Source organism: Salvelinus alpinus, chromosome 3, assembly GCF_045679555.1.
Source record: "Salvelinus alpinus chromosome 3, SLU_Salpinus.1, whole genome shotgun sequence".
NCBI lineage: Eukaryota > Metazoa > Chordata > Actinopteri > Salmoniformes > Salmonidae > Salvelinus > Salvelinus alpinus.
Window position 1 is genome coordinate 96,801,521 of NC_092088.1, and position 17,729 is coordinate 96,819,249.

The 17,729-nt window shown below is 47.0% G+C and overlaps 1 protein-coding gene across 1 annotated transcript in view; it reads left to right on the top strand.

Moving 5' to 3' along the window:
- LOC139569883 (A disintegrin and metalloproteinase with thrombospondin motifs 3-like) overlaps positions 1-13,899 on the top strand; it is a 116,870-nt gene extending 102,971 nt beyond the window's left edge. Inside the window, exons 19-21 of the mRNA XM_071391205.1 lie at positions 3,974-4,103; positions 7,552-7,662; positions 11,984-13,899. Of these exons, the coding sequence (XP_071247306.1) occupies positions 3,974-4,103; positions 7,552-7,662; positions 11,984-12,672 (930 nt within the window). The 3' untranslated portion in view covers positions 12,673-13,899. The remainder of the gene's footprint in view (positions 1-3,973; positions 4,104-7,551; positions 7,663-11,983) is intronic.
- The last annotated feature ends 3,830 nt before the right edge of the window (positions 13,900-17,729 follow it).

Genomic DNA, 17,729 nt, shown 5'->3' on the forward strand with positions numbered 1-17,729 from the left:
CACAGGTGGGTCCCAGCATAGAGTTTCCTCTAGACAAGAAGCCTGGTCACAGGTGGGTCCCAGCATAGAGTATACTCTAGACAAGGGGCCTGGACACAGGTGGGTTCCAGCATAGAGCTTCACCTCAGAGTATACTCTAGACAGGGGCCTGGACACAGGTGGGTCCCAGCATAGAGCTTCACCACAGAGTATACTATAGACAGGGGCCTAGTCACAGGTGGGTCCCAGCATAGAGCTTCACCACAGAGTATACTATAGACAGGGGCCTAGTCACAGGTGGGTCCCAGCATAGAGCTTCACCACAGAGTATACTCTAGACAGGGGTCTGGTCACAGGTGGGTCCCAGCATAGAGTTTCCTCTAGACAAGGGCCTGGACACAGGTGGGTCCCAGCATAGAGTTTCCTCTAGACAGGGGCCTGGACACAGGTGGGTCCCAGCATAGAGTTTCCTCTAGACAAGGGCCTGGACACAGGTGGGTCCCAGCATAGAGTTTCCTCTAGACAGGGGCCTGGACACAGGTGGGTCCCAGCATAGAGCTTCACCACAGAGTATACTCTAGACAGGGGTCTGGTCACAGGTGGGTCCCAGCATAGAGTTTCCTCTAGACAAGGGCCTGGACACAGGTGGGTCCCAGCATAGAGTTTACTCTAGACAGGGGCCTGGACACAGGTGGGTCCCAGCATAGAGTTTCCTCTAGACAGGGGCCTGGACACAGGTGGGTCCCAGCATAGAGTTTCCTCTAGACAAGGGCCTGGACACAGGTGGGTCCCAGCATAGAGCTTCACCACAGAGTATACTATAGACAGGGGCCTAGTCACAGGTGGGTCCCAGCATAGAGCTTCACCACAGAGTATACTCTAGACAGGGGTCTGGTCACAGGTGGGTCCCAGCATAGAGTTTCCTCTAGACAAGGGCCTGGACACAGGTGGGTCCCAGCATAGAGTTTCCTCTAGACAGGGGCCTGGACACAGGTGGGTCCCAGCATAGAGTTTCCTCTAGACAAGGGCCTGGACACAGGTGGGTCCCAGCATAGAGTTTCCTCTAGACAGGGGCCTGGACACAGGTGGGTCCCAGCATAGAGCTTCACCACAGAGTATACTCTAGACAGGGGTCTGGTCACAGGTGGGTCCCAGCATAGAGTTTCCTCTAGACAAGGGCCTGGACACAGGTGGGTCCCAGCATAGAGTTTACTCTAGACAGGGGCCTGGACACAGGTGGGTCCCAGCATAGAGTTTCCTCTAGACAGGGGCCTGGACACAGGTGGGTCCCAGCATAGAGTTTCCTCTAGACAAGGGCCTGGACACAGGTGGGTCCCAGCATAGAGTTTCCTCTAGACAGGGGCCTGGTCACAGGTGGGTCCCAGCATAGAGCTTCACCACAGAGTTTACTATAGACAGGGGCCTGGACACAGGTGGGTCCCAGCATAGAGTTTCCTCTAGACAAGAAGCCTGGTCACAGGTGGGTCCCAGCATAGAGTTTCCTCTAGACAAGAAGCCTGGTCACAGGTGGGTCCCAGCATAGAGTATACTCTAGACAAGGGGCCTGGACACAGGTGGGTCCCAGCATAGAGCTTCACCCCAGAGTATACTCTAGACAGGGGCCTGGACACAGGTGGGTCCCAGCATAGAGCTTCACCACAGAGTATACTATAGACAGGGGCCTAGTCACAGGTGGGTCCCAGCATAGAGCTTCACCACAGAGTATACTATAGACAGGGGCCTAGTCACAGGTGGGTCCCAGCATAGAGCTTCACCACAGAGTATACTCTAGACAGGGGTCTGGTCACAGGTGGGTCCCAGCATAGAGTTTCCTCTAGACAAGGGCCTGGACACAGGTGGGTCCCAGCATAGAGTTTCCTCTAGACAGGGGCCTGGACACAGGTGGGTCCCAGCATAGAGTTTCCTCTAGACAAGGGCCTGGACACAGGTGGGTCCCAGCATAGAGTTTCCTCTAGACAGGGGCCTGGACACAGGTGGGTCCCAGCATAGAGCTTCACCACAGAGTATACTCTAGACAGGGGTCTGGTCACAGGTGGGTCCCAGCATAGAGTTTCCTCTAGACAAGGGCCTGGACACAGGTGGGTCCCAGCATAGAGTTTACTCTAGACAGGGGCCTGGACACAGGTGGGTCCCAGCATAGAGTTTCCTCTAGACAGGGGCCTGGACACAGGTGGGTCCCAGCATAGAGTTTCCTCTAGACAAGGGCCTGGACACAGGTGGGTCCCAGCATAGAGTTTCCTCTAGACAGGGGCCTGGACACAGGTGGGTCCCAGCATAGAGCTTCACCACAGAGTATACTCTAGACAGGGGTCTGGTCACAGGTGGGTCCCAGCATAGAGTTTCCTCTAGACAAGGGCCTGGACACAGGTGGGTCCCATCATAGAGTTTACTCTAGACAGGGGCCTGGACACAGGTGGGTCCCAGCATAGAGTTTCCTCTAGACAGGGGCCTGGACACAGGTGGGTCCCAGCATAGAGTTTACTCTAGACAGGGGGCCTGGACACAGGTGGGTCCCAGCATAGAGCTTCCTCTAGACAGGGGCCTGGACACAGGTGGGTCCCAGCATAGAGTTTACTCTAGACAGGGGCCTGGACACAGGTGGGTCCCAGCATAGAGTTTACTCTAGACAGGGGGCCTGGACACAGGTGGGTCCCAGCATAGAGTTTACTCTAGACAGGGGCCTGGACACAGGTGGGTCCCAGCATAGAGTATACTCTAGACAGGGGCCTGGTCCCAGGTGGGTCCCAGCATAGAGCTTCACCACAGAGCATCCTCTAGACAAGGGGCCTGGACACAGGTGGGTCCCAGCCAATGCCGTATATAAACCCTGGGTTGCTGAAGCCACCGGTTGGCCTTAACACCACCCAGTAGGAGCAGTCCACCATAGGAATACATGGAATTCTACAGTATTTCAATGAAATGTTTCAAGGACAAAATAACATGTATTTAAGTATATTCTGTTGTAGAGGGGCCAATAACATTAGTACTTTAAGGAAAATTGTTTAATATATCTTTGCATGTTTAAAAAATTATATGTTTAGCTCACATTAAATAATTATAAAGTCTGCGTTACGGTGTCTGTAATAGAATAAACGTGTCAACAACGAATGTAGACATGAATACATGCAGTTCTATAGCTTCCAACATCTTTTCTACACTGGAGGAGGACTACCAAGATGGCTGTGCGGTGGCTTCAATACAGCGCCCCCTGTCAGTCACCTAGGGTTTTACACATCTTTGGTCCCACCATGGAGCTCTGTCTAGTGAACAGTGTGCTCTGAGACAAGGGCCTGGTCACAGGTGGGTCCCAGCATGGAGCTCCGCCACAGATCCTATAGTACAGACAGGGGCCTGGTCTGGTCATGGAGCTCCGCCACTGAGCATACTCTAGACAAGGGCCTGGTCACAGGTGGGTCCCAGCATGGAGCTCCACCACAGAGCATTCAGTATAGACGGGCCTGGTCATGGAGCTCCGCCACTGAGCATACTCTAGACAAGGGCCCAGTCACAGGTGGGTCCCAGCATGGAGCTCCGCCACAGAGCCTTCAGTTCAGACAGTACTACTTATCAGAGTTGGGGTCAACTCAATTTCAATTCAATCCATGATGGAATTGGAATTTCTGTTCACTAAAATAGAATTGTAGTTTTCTTTGTGAAATTGACTGAATTGAATTGTAATGAAGCTCAACCCTGGTATGGAACATTGTCCAGTCACCACACACTGAAGGGTGTGAAGAGGATGGTTAGCGTATCCAGACCCTCTAGCAGAGTACTATTTTGTGCTAGCTAACTGTTCTAGGGATTTCAGTGTTGTTTCTAAGAACTGTGAAGGGCCAGCTGCTTTGATTCTCGTCTGACACGCTGTCTCTCTGTCTGGCCACCACAGTGTTCAGTAAGCTGTGGAGAGGGGATTCGACAGAGACAGGTTGTCTGACCCGCTGTCTCTCTGTGTCTCTCTGTGTGGGCTCCACAGTGTTCAGTAAGCTGTGGAGAGGGGATTCGACAGAGACAGGTTGTGTGTAGAGCCACAGACAACACCATCGGCCAGTGTGAGGGAGACAAGCCTGAAACTGTCCTCATCTGTAAACTGAGCCCGTGTCCAGGTAGAGTACATACACACACACATGCATGCTCTTATACACACACACACACACACACACACACACACACACACACACACACACACACACACACACACACACACACACACACACACACACACACACTCACAGAAACACACACACAGATAGAAGTCAATGATGTGTAATAACTGTTTCTCCTGCTGTCCCTATAAGTGCTTCAGGAGACCTCTGTATCACTTAATGTGTGTGTGTGTGTGTGTGTGTGTGTGTGTGTGTGTGTGTGTGTGTGTGTGTGTGTGTGTGTGTGTGTGTGTGTGTGTGTGTGTGTGTGTGTGTGTGTGTGTGTGTGCCTGCCTGCCTGCCTGCCTGCCTGCCTGCCTGCCTGCCTGCCTGCCTGCCTGCCTGCCTGCCTGCCTGCCTGCCTGCCTGCCTGCCTGCCTGCCTGCCTGCCTGTATCTGTGTCTATACCTGCATCTGAACAGTTGGGAAAGCCAATATAAATGGACCCTTCTCCTCCATAACACCTGGGGGGATGGGGGGGAATTGAGCTTTGTACCCAGTTCTGTTTTCTGAGGAGGGACTTCCAGGGGGTGAAACACATTTAGGGGGACACCTCTTTATGAAGTTTTAGAAAGGAGGATGAGAGTTGTCCAAACATGAATGGATGACATTTAGGAGAGGAACAGGGGTTCTTAAAGAGCTCTGATTACCTGGGGAGACAGGAGAGGAGAGGAGGGGGTTCTTAAAGAGCTCTGGTTACCTGGGGAGACAGGAGAGGAGAGGGGGGGTTCTTAAATAGCTCTGATTACCTGGGGAGACAGGAGAGGAGAGGAGAGGAGAGGGGGGGGGGGGGTTCTTAAAGAGCTCTGGTTACCTGGGGAGACAGGAGAGGAGAGGAGGGGGTTCTTAAAGAGCTCTGGTTACCTGGGGAGACAGGAGAGGAGGAGGTTCTTAAAGAGCTCTGGTTACCTGGGGAAACAGGAGAGGAGAGGGGAGGTTCTTAAAGAGCTCTGGTTACCTGGGGAGACAGGAGAGGAGAGGGGGGGTTCTTAAAGAGCTCTGATTACCTGGGGAGACAGGAGAGGAGAGGAGGGGGTTCTTAAAGAGCTCTGATTACCTGGGGAGACAGGAGAGGAGAGGAGGGGTTCTTAAAGAGCTCTGATTACCTGGGGAGACAAGAGAGGAGAGGAGGGGGTTCTTAAAGAGCTCTGATTACCTGGGGAGACAGGAGAGGAGAGGGGGGGTACTTAAAGAGCTCTGATTACCTGGGGAGACAGGAGAGGAGAGGAGGGGGTTCTTAAAGAGCTCTGATTACCTGGGGAGACAGGAGAGGAGAGGAACAGGGGTTCTTAAAGAGCTCTGATTACCTGGGGAGAAGGGAGAGGAGAGGAACAGGGGTTCTTAAAGAGCTCTAATTACCTGGGGAGACAGGAGAGGAGAGGAGGGGTTCTTAAAGAGCTCTGATTACCTGGGGAGACAGGAGAGGAGAGGGGGGGTTCTTAAAGAGCTCTGGTTACCTGGGGAGACAGGAGAGGAGAGGGGGGGTTCTTAAAGAGCTCTGGTTACCTGGGGAGACAGGAGAGGAGAGGAGGGGTTCTTAAAGAGCTCTGGTTACCTGGGGAGACAGGAGAGGAGAGGGGGGGTTCTTAAAGAGCTCTGGTTACCTGGGGAGACAGGAGAGGAGAGGGGGGGTTCTTAAAGAGCTCTGGTTACCTGGGGAGACAGGAGAGGAGAGGGGGGGTTCTTAAAGAGCTCTGATTACCTGGGGAGACAGGAGAGGGGGGGTTCTTAAAGAGCTCTGGTTACCTGGGGAGACAGGAGAGGAGAGGGGGGGTTCTTAAAGAGCTCTGATTACCTGGGGAGACAGGAGAGGAGAGGGGGGGTTCTTAAAGAGCTCTGGTTACCTGGGGAGACAGGAGAGGAGAGGAGGGGGTTCTTAAAGAGCTCTGGTTACCTGGGGAGACAGGAGAGGAGGAGGTTCTTAAAGAGCTCTGGTTACCTGGGGAAACAGGAGAGGAGAGGGGAGGTTCTTAAAGAGCTCTGGTTACCTGGGGAGACAGGAGAGGAGAGGGGGGGTTCTTAAAGAGCTCTGATTACCTGGGGAGACAGGAGAGGAGAGGGGGGGTTCTTAAAGAGCTCTGATTACCTGGGGAGACAGGAGAGGAGAGGAGGGGTTCTTAAAGAGCTCTGATTACCTGGGGAGACAAGAGAGGAGAGGAGGGGGTTCTTAAAGAGCTCTGATTACCTGGGGAGACAGGAGAGGAGAGGGGGGGTACTTAAAGAGCTCTGATTACCTGGGGAGACAGGAGAGGAGAGGAGGGGGTTCTTAAAGAGCTCTGATTACCTGGGGAGACAGGAGAGGAGAGGAACAGGGGTTCTTAAAGAGCTCTGATTACCTGGGGAGACAGGAGAGGAGAGGAACAGGGGTTCTTAAAGAGCTCTAATTACCTGGGGAGACAGGAGAGGAGAGGAGGGGTTCTTAAAGAGCTCTGATTACCTGGGGAGACAGGAGAGGAGAGGGGGGGTTCTTAAAGAGCTCTGGTTACCTGGGGAGACAGGAGAGGAGAGGGGGGGGGGTTCTTAAAGAGCTCTGATTACCTGGGGAGACAGGAGAGGAGAAGAGGGGTTCTTAAAGAGCTCTGATTACCTGGGGAGACAGGAGAGGAGAGGGGGGGTTCTTAAAGAGCTCTGATTACCTGGGGAGACAGGAGAGGGGGGGTTCTTAAAGAGCTCTGGTTACCTGGGGAGACAGGAGAGGAGAGGGGGGGTTCTTAAAGAGCTCTGATTACCTGGGGAGACAGGAGAGGAGAGGGGGGGTTCTTAAAGAGCTCTGATTACCTGGGGAGACAGGAGAGGAGAGGGGGGGTTCTTTACCTGGGGAGACAGGAGAGGAGAGGGGGGGTTCTTAAAGAGCTCTGATTACCTGGGGAGACAGGAGAGGAGAGGATGAGGTTCTTAAAGAGCTCTGATTACCTGGGGAGACATTTAGGAGAGGAGAGGGGGGGGGGGGTTCTTAAAGAGCTCTGATTACCTGAGGAGACATTTAGGAGAGGAGAGGGGGGGGGGGGGTTCTTAAAAAGCTCTGATTACCTGGGGAGACAGGAGAGGAGAGGATGAGGTTCTTAAAGAGCTCTGATTACCTGGGGAGACAGGAGAGGAACAGGGGTTCTTAAAGAGGTCTGATTACCTGGGGAGACAGGAGAGGAGAGGATGAGGTTCTTAAAGAGCTCTGATTACCTGGGGAGTTTGGAACAGATGATGCATTGTGGCTTTGTGTGAGACCATGTTTATGTCAAATTAGGACATAGGCTACTGCTTCACTGTGGTTTGTGTTTGTTGTGTTGTTGGTTACTGATGTCCCCTTGGTGTGTGTGTGGTTACATGAAAATTGCTAAAAAGCAACACATTTGAAGTTTTGGAATGGCCTAATCTGTAAAGCTTGCCGTCTCTCATCCTCTGGTAAAAACAGGACAGTCATCGCTGCCCCCGTTCACTAAAGAAGCGATGGAGATTTCAACGACAAAGACGGAGGGTGTACATCAGATTGTTCCTGAGAATCCTGTCCACAAACTCTCCTCCAGTAAGTGAGCATGGGATTCTTCTATTGGATTTTATTAGATTCTAGTCTATTCTATTCTTCTATTGGATTTTATTGGATTCTAGTCTATCCTATTCTTCTATTGGATTCTATTCTATTCTTCTATTGGATTTTATTGGATTCTAGTCTCTCCTATTCTTCTATTGGATTCTATTCTATTCTTCTATTGGATTTTATTGGATTCTATTCTTCTATTGGATTCTATTCTATTCTTCTATTGGATTTTATTGGATTATATTCTTCTATTGGATTCTATTCTATTCTTCTATTGGATTTTATTGGATTCTAGTCTATTCTATTCTTCTATTGGATTCTAGTCTATTCTATTCTTCTATTGGATTTTATTGGATTCTATTCTATTCTTAGCGGCTTACCGTTTTAAACATCTGATACTAAAGAGTATGTCTGAGAAATATGTTTGAGGTACAGTATATGGCGACTTCGGGGAATAGCCCTGACTGGGACTCAACCCAGAACCTTAGGCGTTACGCCAAGAGAACCAAATCTCTTTTCTTTTGTCACCAACTTTTTATTCAGTTTTGTCTTTTTTTCATTTTTTTCAGGGGGAGGTTACAAGTACAAAAACAATCAAATAAATGCATACAAAGATAACCCAGTCCCCATCCACCCACCCTCATCCTCAATTGTTCCTTGACTAGCAGCTTTCCTTCTTGTTGTGGATCATTCTAGTGTTTTAACTTCTAATAGTAGCTGTATCCAATGGTTGAATGGGAGAGAGTGAGGTGGTCGCCATCTTAGAGCCAAGCATCTTTCAGCTGCAGTGCTGCCTTCCAGCAGTGATCTTCTCTGATTGATTGAGAGATTCGAGGGGCTATCATCGTTAAGTAACATAATTAAAGGAAAGCATTGAATATTTAAATGCATGCACTTCGGGGGGGAAAAAAGGCATTTATCTGCAGGGCACATCCACATCATATGAAAGAATGTGCCTACCTGATTTAGGGAACACAGTGAACAGTTGGGAGTTGGGGCCAATTTCATCGTAAAACGTTTCCTTGGTGTTAAATACAGTCTGTGAACAAACTTCAAACTACAGTCAACTTCAAACTTCAAATATACCACCAACTGGTGGTTCGGATTACAGAATGCCAAGGTCATATTTTTTTCCATATTCTGTTCGAGTTAAAGGGTTGTTCAGATTCAAGTAGATCTGTAGACCATACTTTTTTAAATGGCTAGCTCAGAATTTGAGCTTTCCAAAAGTTGTTTATATATTATAGTGCACTCCTTTCAGGATCCCAGATATAAATCCCATCATTGGAGGTTTCAGTAGCTGGGTTTCCCAAAGGACTCCATAGGCCAGCATAGCTGACTTAAGTTGTAAATATAGAAACATGTTTCCTTGGAATGTTCTTAAACCATTAATGTCCATGATATCAGTAAGGATACGGATTCCACATTTGGACCATTGAGGGGATAAAGGCTAAAGGCTATCCTCCAGATCACAAGGCATTATTGTGAAATATTGGGAGTATTGGGAGTATGGGAGTATTGGGAGTATGGGCATGTCGTTTTGATTCCCAGTTACATTGTTTTTCAAATAGAAATTGTGTGAGCAATAATAGGATTAAAGCATAGTTTACATTGTGTAAGGGATATATCAGTGGAGACCACCTCTTCCAGGCCAATAGGAACCAGGGGGCAGAATAATCATGTCTAAACCACTTGAGGATGGGGTGAAATGCTAGAGACTGGAAATACAACTTACTGTTTGGTACGGATAGTCCTCCTACAACTTTCCCTCTTTGTAAATGTGTTCATTTGATCTGGCATCGTTCACCTTGCCGTATACATTCTGAAACCGCACTATGACTTTCTGCCCAATAGCCAGAGCCATAGGAAGCATTGAACTACAGAAATCCAGCCGCAACTGAGATATTCCATCTACTGAGGTTGGATTGATTTGATTTGAGCATTCTGTTAGTTTCTGGCAATAGTTTTATTTAAAGAAGGAGCTACACTGAGTATACAAACCATTAGGAACACCTGCTCTTTCCATGACAAAGACTTTTGCATTTTGGTAGGACTTCATTGTAAATGAGAATGTGTTCTTAACGGACTTGCCTAGTTAAATAAAGGTTAAATAAAAAATGTATAAATAAAATAGACTGACTAGGTGAATCCAGGTGAAAGCTATAATCCCTTTTTGATGTCACCTGTTAAATCACTTCAATCAGTGTAGATGAAGGGGAGGAGACAGGTTAAAGAAGGATTTGTAAGCCTTGTGACATGGATTGTGTGCCATTCAGAGGGAGAATGGACAAGACACAAGATTATAGTGCCTTTGAAAGGGGTATGGTAGTAGGTGCCAGGCACACTAGTTTGAGTGTGTCAATAACTGCAATGCTGCTGGGTTTATTCATGCTGAACAGTTTCTTGTATGTATCAAGAATGGTCCACCACCCAAAGGACATCCAGCCAAAGGACATCCAGTTAACTTGACACAACATTGGAGAGCATCCCTGTGGAACGCTTTTGACACCTTGTAGATTCCATACCCCGGCGAATTGAGGCTGTTCCGAGGGCAAAAGGGGTGCACCTCAATATTAGGAAGGTGTTCCTAATGTTTTCTACACTCCGTGTATATCTACTACCAAATATTTAAAATGGAAAACGATTGAGATTCCATAAGTAGAATTATTTTGTCGACTGGGGAGGTGTTGAAAAAATTAATTTGCCCGCGCCTCAGATGCTACATCAGTCCGCTAATAGGGGACTAGTAAAGGCCAGGTTCACTATTTTTGTGAAATATATATTTTTATTAAATTCTGGTTTTGCAGGGGGTTCTGCAGCACCCTCAGTACCCCTACTGACCACGGTTATGTCCGTGTGGATCAATTTGGGTAAGTAAGTCTCGAGACCGGATGTCAACATTTTGGAAAACAGTTTAATATCTGTGTTTATCAAAGATATAAGGCCAGTTTTATTCCTTCTTTAATCAGAACAACAGTTTTCAGCTGCGCTAACATAATTGCAAAAGGGTTTTGTAATGATCAATTAGCCTTTTAAAATGATAAACTTGGATTAGCTAACACAACGTGCCATTGGAACACAGGAGTGATGGTTGCTGATAATGGGCCTCTGTACGCCTACGTAGATATTCCATTAAAAATCAGCCGTTTCCAGCTACAATAGTCATTTACAACATTAACAATGTCTACACTGTATTTCTGATCAATTTGATGTTATTTTAATGGACAAAAAAATGTGTTTCTCTTTCAAAAACAAGGACATTTCTAAGTGACCCCAAACATTTGAACGGTAGTGTATATATATATTATTAATGATGTAATTGTTATCTTTAGTGTTAATGAGACCATAAAAACAGGTCCCACAGTGAAACCCAGTCGTTCTCCATCCAGGTCATGGAGTCGCTCCTCCGTCACATTGGCCACTGACTCCATAGGTATCCATTTTAGAAACGAGCAGTGCAAGAGATTAATTTATCGGTTTTAATTGCAAGTCGAAGGCAGACGTAGCTAACAATCTCTTGGATAGTATTGGTCAACTCTTTCTGTTGTCGGGTGTTTCAACAAACATCTTTATTTTACATTCAAGCCTCGGTTTTGGATGTCTTCATTTTTTCTAGACAGTGTGCGGGTCGCCATCTCTTCCAGTATTGTTATTTTGACTCCTACTCACCTGGATCAGACACTATTCAGTAGTAAAGACCTTAAAAGAGAGCAGACGGCATCTTATCATTCATGGGTGTTGAGAAGCGCCATGTTCCCATAGGTGAATTATGAATGGACAGAATAGGCCAGCTACTGGAGAGAAATAGACCTGCTATTGTTCTTTTTTAATACAGTGACCAGCCCACAGCTTAATGTGATGTTATATGTAATACACATTTATTAGAAAATAACTCAGTTCATTCCTAGTTATTTTGCAAAAGAAAAGCCAGGAGAAAGCCACACGTTTTCAGTGCATGCCAGCGGAACGGGATATAGTTGAAGAGGTTGTCAGGTGTTGGGTTGCCAGGTGTTGGGTTGCCAGGTGTTGGGTTGCCAGGTGTTGGGTTGCCAGGTGTTGGGTTGCCAGGTGTTGGGTTGTCAGGTGTTGGGTTGTCAGTTGTTGGGTTGCCAGGTGTTGGGTTGCCAGGTGTTGGGTTGCCAGGTGTTGGGTTGTCAGGTGTTGGGTTGCCAGGTGTTGGGTTGTCAGGTGTTGGGTTGCCAGGTGTTGGGTTGCCAGGTGTTGGGTTGCCAGGTGTCGGATTAATGTCACTACTGTATGAGGAAAGAGCAGTAATGTGTCTGACTCTGACTCTGCTCTCGCCCCACAGATGAGCCATGTCTTGGAGACAAGTCTATATTCTGCCAGATGGAGGTCCTAGCCCGTTACTGTTCCATTCCTGGCTACAACAAGCTGTGCTGTGAGTCCTGCAACAAGAAGGAAGGCTTCACCACCCTCTTCTCTCCATCCCCAGACCTCCACAAGACTGTAGGATCCTCGGACTCAGACTCTGAGACTGGCCCAGACCAGGAGACCTCTACCCAGCCCAGCCCCACCGCCTCCACCACCCTACCATCAGACTCCCCGCTCCCCACCACCACCCAGAGCCCATCCCGAACCACTAAGACCCCTAGACGGCCTCGCTCCACTGCTCAGGGCCTGACCACCTCACCGTCGGCGGGTGCCGTCGTTCCCCAGGGTCCTTCCTTTGGGGTCGGGGATGGAGACTCGGTCCCCGGGCTCCCTTCTCTACCTCCAGGTCCCAGCCCGCCTCTCCGGCCCCGGCTCCGATCCAACGCTGCTCCAGACTCCAATGGAGACCCTGCTTTATCGCCATCTAAAGAGCACAGCAATCCAAACAACCGCTCTTTAGGCCAATCCGCCGGCCCTGGCCCTGAACCCGGGCCTGCTGGAACTGTGGCTGGCGTTGCTGCTGCCAGGTCAAGAAGGGAGGATGTAGGATCGGACTCAGCTCACAGAACCAGAACAACCAGAACCCTGTCCCATGTGCTGACATGATCACTGACTTATCCTGGGACTTGCTGCTCGGTAATATGGTCCACCATGACTTCTGTCAGCTCAACGTTATTGCAACGTTGTTACAGCATTAGAGTGTTACAGCGTTACAATGTGACAATGTTACGATATGACAATGTGACAACTTTATTACAACATTGTTACAACATTATTACAACCATCTGATGGATTATCCTGGACTGGACTCTCAACCGATTGCTGCAAGAATAAATTAACATAACATTTTTTTTTAAATCCAAGCCAGTGGACTTAGACCAGTAATGGTTACCTCATCGAACCAGCAGAGTGATCTCTATGCATTTGCACTGCATCACTCAGCCCTCTCTGCTTCAGTTAATACATGGAATAAAAAACAAGAAACTAAAATGGTGCTGGAACTAAAATGACTACAAGACATGTTAAACAATGTGACGACTGCATTTCTACCATATTACTTCCTGATCTGTGTACAGTTGTGCAAACATATGTTGAAAGTGCATCAGAACTACTTATTGAACTTAATATTGTGAAGATATTGTGTGGCACGCCCAAAAACCTTAACTTTGGGGGCTGTCACAAGTTGAAGTGATGATGTCACAAGTATTGGTGAGGTCACAAGTTTGGAGATGATGTCACAATGTATTGGTGATGATGTCGCAGTGTCTTGGTGATGATGTCACTTCCTCCAGGGAGCTTTGTAACCTCTCCCCATTGGTGCTCTTATTGTTGATGTGCTTCCCAAACAACCATTTACAAGAGATTGACCTCAGAGGTCGTCTAAAGGTCAACAGGTCAAGTCTGTTTGTAAAGCCAACCCCACTGTAGCATGCACATTACCTTTGTGGAAAAACTCACATATGCTTTAAAAGATAAAAAGAAAACCATTCTTGATATTTTTTTGTAAGTGATATATTTTTCAAGTAATATTGTATATAGTGTACATTTCAGCAGCATATTATTCTCTAAGAAACTAACAGCCAGCCAACAGAATGTAAAGTATAATGATGTCAGTCGAGAAGTAGAGAGAATGCTGTAAGTCTGCAGAGTGGTTGGTCTGATGTCACGCAGTTTCAAGTTGTGCATTACCTCATTCCTGTCTTGCAGTTCATAACATCATTATGTGTATTGTATAGTTCTTGTATATACATGAATGAAAAGCTTTAAATGTTAATATTTATTAAATTTTTAAATAGTAGGGAGAGAAAAAACGTCTGAAAGAAAAATGTCAAAGTTGTGGTCTTTTTTGCATCATGTTGGTCCGAGTCGAGAGCCAATCAGCTGGTGGAAAAGATTAGGACAATACCAAATATCAAATCCTTTTTCCCACGTTCAAACCTTTTTTTATGCTAACAGTAGGATTCAGTTCATACCCAGACCACATCTTAAAGGGACAATCTGCAGTTGATACATCACTTTTTTGACTTCTAAATATTGATGATGTACAGATCACCACTCTACCTACAGTGTATCTAATCTACAGTGGGGAGAACAAGTATTAGATACACTGCTGATTTTGCAGGTTTTCCTACTTACAAAGCATGTAGAGGTCTGTAGAGGTCTGTAATTTTTATCATAGGTACACTTCAACTGTGAGAGACGGAATCTAAAACAAAAATCCAGAAAATCACATTATATGATTTTTAAGTAATTAATTTGCATTTTATTGCATGACATAAAAATCAAATACTTGTTCTCCCCACTGTATACCCATTGATTCTTGAAGAATATAACTTGTGCCTCATTAGCTTAGTTCCACTGTCGTACCCCATCAGAACTCAAAATACGCTGACTGTACAAACATTAGGACTTAGTTGTGTCAACTGTAAATGTTGGAGTTCCTCAAGGTTCCGTTTTAGGACCACTATTGTTTTCACTATATATTTTACCTCTTGGGGATGTCATTCGAAAACATGTTAACCTTCACTGCTATGCGGATGACACACAGCTGTACATTTCAATGAAACATGGTGAAGCCCCAAAATTGCCCTCGCTGGAAGCCTGTGTTTCAGACATAAGGAAGTGGATGGCTGCAAACTTTCTACTTTTAAACTCGGACAAAACAGAGATGCTTGTTCTAGGTCCCAAGAAACAAAGAGATCTTCTGTTGAATCTGACAATTAATCTTGATGGTTGTAAAGTCGTCTCAAATAAAACTGTGAAGGACCTCGGCGTTACTCTGGACCCTGATCCCTCTTTTGACGAACATATCAAGATTGTTTCAAGGACAGCTTTTTTTCATCTGCGTAACATTGCAAAGATCAGACATTTTCTGTCCAAAATTGATGCAGAAAAATGTATCCATGCTTTTGTCACTTCTAGGTTAGACTACTGCAATGCTCTACTTTCCGGCTACCCGGATAAAGCACTAAATAAACTTCAGTTAGTGCTAAATACGGCTGCTAGAATCCTGACTAGAACCAAAAAATGTGATCATATTTCTCCAGTGCCTCTCTACACTGGCTTCCTGTTAAGGCAAGGGCTCATTTCAAGGTTTTACTGCTAACCTACAAAGCATTACATGGGCTTACTCCTACCTATCTTTCTGATTTGGTCCTGCCGTACATACCTACACGTACGCTACGGTCACAAGACGCAGGCCTCCTTACTGTCCCTAGAATATCTAAGCAAACAGCTGGCTTTCTCCTATAGAGCTCCATTTTTATGGAAATGTCTGCCTATCCATCTGAGAGACGCATCTCTTCAGTAGGTCCCATGATTGAGTGTAGTCTGGCCCAGGAATGTGAAGGTGAACGGAAAGGCACTGGAGCAACGAACCGCCCTTGCAGTCTCTGCCTAGCCGGTTCCCCTCTCTCCACTGGGATTCTCTACCTCTAACCCTATTACATGGGCCGAGTCACTGGCTTACTGGTGCTCTTCCATGCCGTCCCTAGGAGGGGTGCGTCACTTGAGTGGGTTGAGTCACTGACGTGGTCTTCCTGTTTGGGTTGGCGCCCACCCCTTTGGTTGTGCCGTGGCGGAGATCTTTGTGGGCTATACTCGGCCTTGTCTCAGGATGGTAAGTTGGTGGTTGAAGATATCCCTCTAGTGGTGTGGGGGCTGGGCTTTGGCAAAGTGGGTGGGGTTATATCCTGCCTGTTTGGCCCTGTCCGGGGGTATCATCGGATGGCAAACAGTGTCTCCTGACCTCTCCTGTCTCAGCCTCCAGTATTTCTGCTGCAGTAGTTTATGTGTCGGGGGGCTAGGGTCAGTCTGTTATATCTGGAGAATTTCTCCAGTGTCCTGTGTGAATTTAAGTATGCTCTCTCTAATTCTCTCTTTCTTTCTTTCTCTCGGGGGACCTAAGCCCTAGGACCATGCCTCAGGACTACCTGGCATGATGACTCCTTGCTGTCCCCAGTCCACCTGGCCGTGCTGCTGCTCCAGTTTCAACGGTTCTGTCTGCGGCTATGGAACCCTGACCTGTTCACCGGACGTGCTACCTGTCCCAGATCTGCTGTTTTCAACTCTCTAGAGACAGCAGGAGCAGTAGAGATACTCTCAATGATCGGCTATGAAAAGCCAACTGACATTTACTCCTGAGGTGCTGACCTGTTGCACCCTCGACAACCACTGTGATTATTATTATTTGACCATGTTGGTCATTTATGAACATTTGAACATCTTGGCCATGTTCTGTTATAATCTCCACCCGGCACAGCCAGAAGAGGACTGGCCACCCCTCATAGCCTGGTTCCTCTCTAGGTTTCTTCCTAGATTCTGGCCTTTCTAGGGAGTTTTTCCTAGCCACCGTGCTTCTACACCTGCATTGCTTGCTCTTTGGGGTTTTAGGCTGGGTTTCTGTACAGCACTTTGAGATATCAGCTGATGTATGAAGGGCTATATAAATACATTTGATTTGATTAGGAACACCTTCCTAATATTGAGTTGCACCTCTTTTGCCCTCAGAGCAGGCTCAATTCATCAGGGCATGGACTCTACAAGGTGTCAAAAGCAATCCACAGGGATGCTGGCCCAAGTTGACTCCAATGCTTCCCACAGTTGTGTCAAGTTAGCTGGATGGCCTTTGGGTGGTGGACCATTCTTGATACACACAGGAAACTGTTGAGCGTGAAAAACCCAGCAGTGTTTCAGTTCCTCCTCTTCTCTGTGCTTTATTAACATTATATTTATGAAATGGAAATGTAGAAAGAGGAGTGTTTTTGAAAAAACTCTGCTGGAAACAATATTTGAAGACATTAAGGTTATTTTATTTTCCTCTCCAGAATGCACCACATCATACTGTACAGTCAGCTACTAATATTGCATCTGATAGTAGACTGAAAGGCATTTCTTTTGGAGGTGTTTCAGGCAGTTGCAGACTTACAGAAGACATAGAAATACATAGTCATGAGGTTTGTGTGGTTTATTATTATATGTATTTTTTTTAAATTTAACCTTTATTTAACTAGGCAAGTTAGTTAAGAACAAATTCTTATCAACAATGACGGCCTACACCGGCCAAACCCGGGCGGCGCTGGGCCAATTGTACGCCGCCCTATGGGACTCCCAATCACGGCCAGTTGTGATGCAGCCTGGATACTGGTACAGTATATTATTCATCAATTCCTATTATTCTCTCAGCTTGTTCTCTCAGACGGCCAGACCCGTGTGTGTTTGTGTGTGTGTGTGTGTGTGTGTGTGTGTGTGTGTGTGTGTGTGTGTGTGTGTGTGTGTGTGTGTGTGTGTGTGTGTGTGTGTGTGCGTGTGTGCGTGCGTGCGTGCGTGCGTGCGTGCGTGCGTGCGTGCGTGCGTGCGTGCGTGCGTGCGTGCGTGCTCAGTGTTGGGTAGTAGTGAACTACATGTAATTCAACTAGTAATGTAACTACATTTTGCAGTAGCTTGGTAGTTGAACTAAATTCAAATCTTGGTGGTGTTTTCAGTAGTTAATTATATTGCTATATAGCGGTGTAGATAACTACTGTAACTACACACTACTGTTTTACCATGTAGCGGTGTAGCTAACTACTGTAACTACACATTATTGTTTTACCGTGTAGCTAACTACAGGAACTACACACTACTGTTTTACCATGTAGCAGTGTAGCTAACTACAGGAACTA